This window comes from Carcharodon carcharias, chromosome 13 (genome assembly GCF_017639515.1).
Source record: "Carcharodon carcharias isolate sCarCar2 chromosome 13, sCarCar2.pri, whole genome shotgun sequence".
NCBI classification, from domain to species: domain Eukaryota; kingdom Metazoa; phylum Chordata; class Chondrichthyes; order Lamniformes; family Lamnidae; genus Carcharodon; species Carcharodon carcharias.
The window spans coordinates 125,353,560-125,362,758 of NC_054479.1; the positions used below are offsets into that span (position 1 = coordinate 125,353,560).

General features: G+C 42.4%; 1 protein-coding gene across 1 annotated transcript in view; it reads right to left on the reverse strand.

The window, feature by feature from the left end:
* Positions 1-7,545, reverse strand: part of tnpo3 (transportin 3) — a 61,588-nt gene extending 54,043 nt beyond the window's left edge. The window contains exon 1 of the mRNA XM_041202987.1: positions 6,978-7,545. Coding sequence (XP_041058921.1) covers positions 6,978-7,097 — 120 coding nt within the window. The 5' untranslated portion in view covers positions 7,098-7,545. The remainder of the gene's footprint in view (positions 1-6,977) is intronic.
* Positions 7,546-9,199: the final 1,654 nt, after the last annotated feature.

Below are 9,199 nucleotides of genomic sequence, written 5' to 3' on the forward strand. Positions count from 1 at the left end.
ACAGCAGCTGATGCTCGGTCAATTGTTAATCTATCTATTTCAAATTTTAAATTATTAACCAAAGGTATTAAGCGATCTGGCCAGGGGCCCACCAATCAGCCATAATCTCACAATGCCAGAACAGGCTCAATGGGCTAAATGGCCTACTGCTGCTTCTATATTTCTACTGAACTGAGGATAAGAGGAAGCTAAACATTGGTACAGACAGGATGTGGTTTATGGCCCTGTGAAATAACTTCATTCTCCTTGCACATATCCCTTGAGCCCTCAAATACCTGCCAATACTATCTCAGATTTCCTCACTCTCTTTTAGCCAATAGCCCCTCCCCACACAGGGAAGCTGCATTGGCTCAACTTGGGATGTAGCCACATTCGGACTCCAAATACTATTTCACCCAGAGCAAGGGTCACAGAATTCAGCTAGTGCAAAGGAACTGGATAATTATCAGTAATGATGCAGTCAGTAACAGTGTGCTGGCTGAAAGAAGTTCCCAAGTCAAATGTTTTGAAGTTAGATCAGTATGCTGGCTGAGGTGACAACAAACCCAATATCTCAAAGCGACCGAGGTGAAGATGTTCATCAGCAGCCATTTGGGGTAAGCAGAATAATTCCACTCCTTCATTCTGTTGGACTCAATAGCTCCCACCACCCAATTCTTCCAACTAAGCCACCAGCATTACTTTTTCCAAAATAGCGAACATAAGGAAAGAAAGAAAAAATGTTGAGGAGAAACAACTCATTTCAGTACTGATGGTGAGACTCCTTTTCAAGAGCTGACAGTGCTGTAGTGAAAGTACATATGCAAATAACACTGTAAACTCAACAACATTGGGAATTCAGGCTACCAAAAATGTAGAAGTCTCTCTGCCAAAGGAAGGTCCTACATGGAATAACTTTGGCATATATTCAACAAAGCTCCTGAAAGTCACTGATTCAGAAGTGGAGTGCAAAACAACCAGACACAGTCTCAAAGAGCAGAAGGACGGTTGGTGTAGGAAACTGAAAAGGTGGGAAGAGATTCCTTCCAAGGCGAGGATTCTTTGGGCCGAATACGAGGATGTTTACCCTGCATGGCACCTCCCCAGAAGACAGGACTGAAATGGGTTATTTGGAATATTGGAGCTGCACTCACACATAAATAGTCCACACCATGCCACACACATACCATACTTAATTTTGTAAATAGCACAGTGAAACATCAACATCACGAAGTAGCACCGCAAGAGGGCACTAGGCTAATGAGACCAGAACAGTTATGAAAAACAGGTTTCAGGTAGCCTAATGATTACTATGCTGGACTAACAGCCAAGCAATCAGGAGTCCAAATCCCAAGATGGCCAGTTATTAGACTGAATTCAGTACAGAAAATGACTTTCAGGGAATGGAATCTGCTTTCCTGACCTGATTTGATTTTTGTCCCATATCATATGGCTGACTCTTAATGCACTCACAGTAACTCAGTAAATGTTCCCCCTTTGTGAATATCACTCACGTCCCAAGAACAAATATTTTAAAATCCTGATATGTGCAGGGATGGAACAGGAGAGGGACATATCTAAAATCAAACAGTGAAATTGTTATCTACTTTTAACTAGCCTCTCTGTAAAGCATCTTGGGACTTTTCTTTTTACACTGAAGGTTTAAAAAGCTGCAGGTAAGGATTGGAACTCTAATTTCCATCAAAGTGCACTGGTAGAGCTGGATGAGGGGCCTACAAATCCCCTTGTCAATATCCTTTAAAGACTCAATGGAATCAGGAAGTATCCACATGTATTGGAATATTTAAAATGGACTCCCCAAAATCGTAAGGGGGCAGATGGTGATCCTACAAATTATAGACCAGAACTCAATTGTAGGGTGAATGTTAGAGACATTGATCAAGGATAGTCTAAGGATTCAGCTTTAAGGTCAAGTTCTGGTTAGAGAGAGTCAGCACAGAACAATGATTTTCTCTCGCCCAGCATATCACTGTGTTGTTGGGATTACGAGCTTCTCTGTGTTGGCAGCAAAGGACAACAGACTCCCAGAAAAGTTGTTGAACGCAACAACAGACAAAACCAAGCTGGAAGAAAAATTAGTGAAAATTACTTAGCTCAGCATACTTCAAGATTTCTGATATCAAAAGCCTTACTTCCTTTTAGGCTCAACTGCATTACTCAATTATCAGCTTAAAAAAAACGAATATGATTTCGACAGTTCAGAAATTTGACATTGCATCCACTTTTGGGGCAAAAATTGCAATCAATTGGGCCAAGCAGTGCTCACCACAACCGCATCACACAAGTTCAACAGGTGGAGGGGGTGATCTTATTTAGTATCATAGAATAGTTACAGCACAGGAGGCCATTCAGCCCACCATATCTGTGCCAACTCTCTGCAAGAACAATCACCTAGTGCCACTCCCCCACCTTTTCCCTGTGGTCTTGCAAATTTTTCCTCTTCAGACAATGGTCCAACTCTCTTTCGAAAGCACCAATGAATCTGCCGCCTCCATACATTCTGACAGTGAATTCCAGATCCTAACCACTTGATACGGCAAAAAGCTTTTCCTCAAGTCACCATTGCTTCCATAATGGTTGTACCACATGCAGCAATGCAAGAAGTACATAGTGCTCTGGGTCAACAATTGATGGGTTTTCACAGCAACTTGTGTGATGCGTTTGTGGTGAGCACTGCTTGGCCCAATTGATTGCAATTTTTGCCCCAAAAGTGGATGCAATATCAAATTTCTGAACTGTCAAAATCATATCCGTTTTTTTTAAACTGATAATTGAGTAATGCAGTTGAGCCTAACTGTTAGTCCTTCAAATGACCCAAAATCACATTGCAAAATGGGATAGAGACCACGTGAGTCATTGAAGTGCCTTTTTCCTTCAGTATCCTGTCACCAACTTAAAATCCCATAACCAGAAACGAGTTTGTCTCAATAGGGGTACATGATCAGGCAGAAAATGAAGGTGGGAGGGAATGGGAAAATGGAATTAATCACATTGTGGAAACCAACATTCAACACACGATGCTGTCTATTTTGACACGTTCTCCAGTTAATTTCAATTTTCAGACAAGCCATAAAATTCTACTCAATCAAATGCCCTCTTACACAAAATGATTCATTGCTTTATTTACTTCATGCAGTAAAGCACATTTTCTGTTCCACACCACCATCAGTCTTTGGAATCTTGCCTGTCATTCACATATAACGGTGAAAAGCTAAAGCTGCGGACAGAAAGTCATTTGGTCAGAAGATAGATATGGGAAGAGACACATTAGTAGATGTGTTCCTCAATGATCAATCAATTTCACATTGCACAGAGGGAATGAGTTCCAACTTACTTTACAACAACTCTGTCACATTACACTGTAACTTTACACCCTCCCCTACCTCACACTCCATAGCCACACTTTTCCCTCCTTACAACACGCCCTCCCTTACCTCACACTCCATACCCACACCATTTCCCTCCTTACATTACACCTTCCCCTACCTCACACTCCACAGCCACACCTTTTCCCTCCATACAACATACCCTCCTCAGCTCACACTCCATACCCTCTCCATCCGTACAACACAACTTACCCATTTCACACCATTCTTCACCTCACACACCCATTGCACTTCAGTAAAGTGGTAGTGAGCACATTGCAATAGAAGCAGTGTCAGCAAGCCAGAGCTGGTCATACTGGTTCTTACATGTTCAAAGATCTGGATAAGCTGCAACAATTCATACGGCAAACATGGGAGCAGCTTATCAAGTCACTGGAAAAGTCTCAACATTCAAGGCTGTGTGCACATTATAGGTGACATTAATGGCAAGGATCAATCCTCCCCCTGGGGGGCCCATTCCAGACATTCAATCTCCTCAGCTGAATGCTCAAGACATTTCAATTCCACCATCTCTAACCATTACCTGCTCAGGATATCAAATTTAACATCAAAGGTCATTGGCTAAAGGCAGGCGACTGTTGCAAATATCTTAAAGGCAATGTTTTAAAATTATTTTATTTGTGCACAGTAGTACAAATCACTGGTCTGCTACCTCAATCCCACAGAAAATCTCTCCTCTGCAAATCATCCTGTACCCTACAGTGTCTGAGATTCCCAGGAACCCACTACGGATCCTTCAACCTTCCCCCTAGGAGCCCACTCTAGACCTTTCAATTCTTCCAGGAGCCCAATCCAGACCTTTACCACATGGACTGCAGTGGTTCAAGAAGGCAGCTCACCACCACCTCTCAAGGGCAAATAGGGATGGGCAATAAATGCTGGCCTAGGCAGCAACAACCACATTCTGTGAAAGGATTAAAAAAAAAGTCCCTCCAGTTGCCTGCTTGCTCAGGATCTTTCAATTCCACCATCACCCCCACCGTCCCCCGGCAACCACTGCCTGCCCAGGATATCAGATTTAATAGCAAGGGTCATTGTCTAATAATCAGGAGCAGGAACTCTGTCTGATTTCTCCCTCCCTGGCCCATGGCCAAGATCATGTGCAACGCTCCCTAAAATCAGCACAAACCTAGGACCTTCCTTCATATGAGAAGACACATCACCAAAAAGAGATGATCCCAACAGATATTCCAACAGCTGTTTAGAACATAGCAGTGGACACATCTTGCTAGCAGGCAAATGGAGGTGGGAAAACTAGTAATATCATAGCAGTTGTTAGCATTCAGAATTCCTAAACATCTCAGCTGCAGAGAACATTCTTTGTTGCTTCCTTATAAAACTCAAAATTAATTCCTATGCTACAGGTGGGGGAAATGAACTAAAGCTTCTCTCTCAAAACCCATCCAAGAAAAAACAAGTTAAAGTAAACCCTTAATTGTATCACATAGCATGTGATAATGTGAAGTGGCTAGAATGCCCTCAGATTACACACCCTGCAATGTAATGAGGCTTTTCTTTGCCTCTCAAAACTCAACATTAAGCCTAAGTAACTTTGTATTATTACATACCAGAAAAAAGTTTGCCTTTCAGCAAATGTTCTTACTGCTTACATTATGTTTGAATAAATTAAATGCTTTTTTTCTTACATTTATAGAGATAGCATTTTTCATATCAGAGCATCTCAAAGTGTTTCAATGCTAATGAAACAACTCTGAAGTGTAGTTACTGAGTAACTCTGGGAAACAGAGGAACCAATTTGTGCACAGAGAGGTCCGATAAACAGCAACGATATAATGGCCAGGTAATCTACGTTAGTGATTTGGTTGAGAGATAACTATTGGCCAGGACATCACGAGAACACCACCATCCTCATCCGCTCTTCTTCAAAATAATGCAACGAATCCTTCACATTCACTTGGAGGGGCAGATGGGCATCAGTTTAACATCTCACATGAAATACCATACCTCCAACAGTGAACACCTGCCTCAGCACTGCAGTGAGGTATCGGCCTGAATGGTGTGTTCATCTTTCTGGAGTGGAACCTGAACCTATGATCTTCTAACTCAGAGTTCACAGGGCTATACACTGATCCAAGATTTACAACTAAAATTGCACCATTTTTTGTCATTTGTAACACAACGCCAAACAGGGCAACACACACTCCAGCCGACACAAACATTATCCATCCAATTGGAGAATAACCATTAACGACAATTTTGACTTGGACATATATATATCACTATCCTTTCATTGTCACTGGGTCAAGTTCCTGAACATCCTAGAGATAGCACCATTGGGACAAAAGTTGCAGCAGTTCAAGGTCAAGGCCACCAGCACTTCATACTCAAAGACAACAAATGTGGCCTTGTCAGCAATGTCCACATCCCCAAAAAAACCTAGAAGATTTGGACCTGACATCTAAAACTGTGGAGGCATTGCAAGCCTCTGAGTCTATCACCAGTCAGATCTGAAATAATCCAAATAATTGTTGCAATTCAATAGCCTAAATCTATGTATTTTTCTAAAGAGATGCACACTTATTTATCCTTGTCATCAATATTTTATTTGAAGAACTGAAACAAACAATAACATTATTAAAATTGTGAGCTAATTTGACACTGGGGTTATTTTAATCAGCATTTTTCTTGAGTCTGGAAATGCCGCAGACTTTGGGAATGCAACCCTTCAGTAAAGATTATCACGTAGGAAATTAGTTATACTAAAGTACAGTGCTGAATTTGGTGAAGATTTCAAGCTGCTTTCCTTGCCACTGACTCAATTATTAGAGCAATCCAGGTTTACTTTCGTCTTATCAGTTTAATCTTCCAAATAAATATTAAATGTGAAATTACATATATTAAAGTGGCACTCCCCGAATTTTTAAATTGCTTTTCTCTTCTCTAGTATTGCATCAGAACGATGCAGATGCTTTTCGCTTGACTTAAACCTTCAAATTACATATTAAATGTAAAATTATTAAGTGGAAGCTACTGAATGTGAAGTTTGTTTTAACTATTCTCTCCACTGGCGCTATTAAAACGTTTACGATTTAATTTTAACTTCGTGACAAGTTTACATGTAACATTTACTCAAAGGTGTAAAATTATTGATGTCAAAGTGGAGTAGATTAAGCGTGGTTACTATTTTTAAAAACTTGTTTCCTTCTCCTCTGATTCCATCATGAAAAGGGTCCCCAGCTGAATTTCACTCGGTGACAAGTTTAGATAAATATTAACTATGGAGCTGTTGAGGCGAAGGTAGAGCTCACGGGGTCCGCAATCACAAGGCTGTCGGCTTACGTTAACTTGGTGACAAGTTTCCCTTTTGGATTTATTGGGCCCGTTTCGACTTTAATGTCAAGGATTTCAGATCAAGTGGTCATGAATTTAACAGACTTTCCCAGCTCGCAGGTCCCCATTTCCCCTCCGCGTTGTTAATTTCCTCCTCCTCCTCCCTCGGTGTCCGCTGCCGGCTCTCTCTGGCTCGGCCTTTTCCTCCCAGCTTGGGGGGGGGAGGGGGGGGGGGGGGAAGGGCCTGCAGGCCCCGGGTTGAGGCCTGAGGCTCGATTAGCCGCCCTTCTTTTCCCTTACCGATCTCTGGAATTCGCCCAGCCAGACGGAAGCGCGCTCCTTGCCGGCCGGGTCCGGGTCGTGGTAAAGCGCCTTGACGGCCTGGTAGACGACGGTGAGCGAGGGCCTGTCCCCGGCCATGGCGCCTGGCAGCTCCGGCACGGAGTGGGCAGGACGGTGGGACTGGAAGCCGCTCGATTCCCCTGGCGTTGCCCAACTCCGCTCGTTCGGGTGTTTGAGATGAGAATCGGGGATTAAATTTTTCTCTGGTTTTAAATGTCTTCACCAGCTCTCGCGGCCGCCATTGAGCCCGCACCGGAACTCGGCTTCACACAGCAAGCGCTCCGACTGGAATACCCACCCCTCACTCCAGGGTTCCGCATAGGCAGGAAGCAGCCGGGTCAAGAGACAACCCCTGGCCCACTCTCTGTTCCGCAAACAGCACGCCCCTGTTTTCCATTCCACTGGGGCAACGGTGTTTTGAGTAACCTGAAATACCTGAACCCAGCTCTCAATGGAAGAGGACACCCATTTATTTTTGTTGTTGTTGTGGTGGTGGTGGAAGAAAGATTCAATGTGATTCCCCCTGTAGTTGAATAGCCTGCCAACCCATGAACAAATATCCACCTCAGATAGTTGAGCGATGGGATTTGTGATACCAAAGTGCAGCGGAAAAGGAGAGAAAAGCAGATGTTGAAAATAAGGCTTGCATTAGTTTCCCACCTTGTGGTGAAAGAAGCCAGAACAAGGGAGGCGTAACCTTAAAATTCGGGCTAGGCCATTCGAGGATGATGTCAGGGAGCACTTTTTCACACAAAGGGTCCTGGAAATCTGGAACACCCTCTCCCAAAAAAACATTGAGACTGGGTATTAATGTAAAATGTCAAAACGGGAATGATTGGTTTTTGTTGGGCTAAGGATATTAAGGGTTATCAAACCAAGGCAGAAAGGTGGAGTTATGATGCAGTTTAGCCATGATCTAATTAAATGGTGGATTTAACTTGCGGGTCTGAATTGCCTTCTGTATTATCTGCAATATATTGTCAACTTGGTTCAGTTAATAATGCATTCAACATGATTTAGAAGGTTATGAATTCAAGGTCCACTCCAGGACTTCAGTACATAACCTTGATTGACGCTAAAGTGTGCATGTATCTCCAATTATATCACAAATGAAAACATAATTTCAAAGAAAGACATGAGATTGTGACACAATCAAACACACATGACAAAAGGGAGGGGAGGGGAGAGTTTGACAGTGGCATTATGAAAACCAAGGGGGCTAGAAGTGATTCATCTTCAGGGAGGAAGTGATTCATCTGTTGTGCAGAGCCTTTGTCCAACTCCATCTGGAGCATTGTGTTTAGTTTTGACCACCAAATTCCAGGAATGGTATATTGGCTCTTGAGAGGGACCAATGCAGATTCACCAGAATGATTTGGAGAGTATGAGCAATTGTAGGTTCGAGTTCCACTCCAAAAGCTTGACAACTAAACTTTTGGCTGACAACAAAAACCAGTGTAGCACTAAGGGAGTACTGCGTTATCAAAGGTGCCATTTTTGGATGATACGTTAAACTGAGGTCCTCTCAGCTTTCTCATGCAGTCATAAAAGATCCCATGGCACTATTTCAAAGAAGGGGTGGAGAGCTATCCCCATTGTCCTGACCAGTACTTATACATCAATCAACATTGCTAAAAAAACATTGTCTGCTCATTGTAACATTGCCATTTGTGGGATCTTGTCATGCACAAATCCATTGCCATGTTTCCTATATTACAACAGTGACTGCAGTTTAAAAATACTTAATTGGCTGTAAAATACATAGGATCTCCTGAGGTGGTAAAAGGCACTATATAAATGCAAGTCTTCCTTCTCTTTTTAAACAATTAAATTAAGAAGCAAGTTGTGTAGACTTGGCTTGTATTCCCTCAAGTTTAGAAGGTTGAAAGACTGACATCTAATTGAAATCTGAATTGCTTATGGGATACCTTAGGGTAGATGGAGAAGAACCATTACCCCCGGTGGAGAAATCCAGGACAAGAGAGATCAGACTTAAAAACAAAGCTATGCCTTTAGGAGAGAAATCAAGAAGCAATTATTCACACCTTGGGTCGTAGAAATCTGGAACTCTCTCCCCCCAAAAGTCTCTGGACGCTGAGTCAACTAAAATTCTCAAGACTGAGATTGATAGTTTTTGTTTGGAAAAGATTACATCGAAATGCATTGAGTCTACAACACAA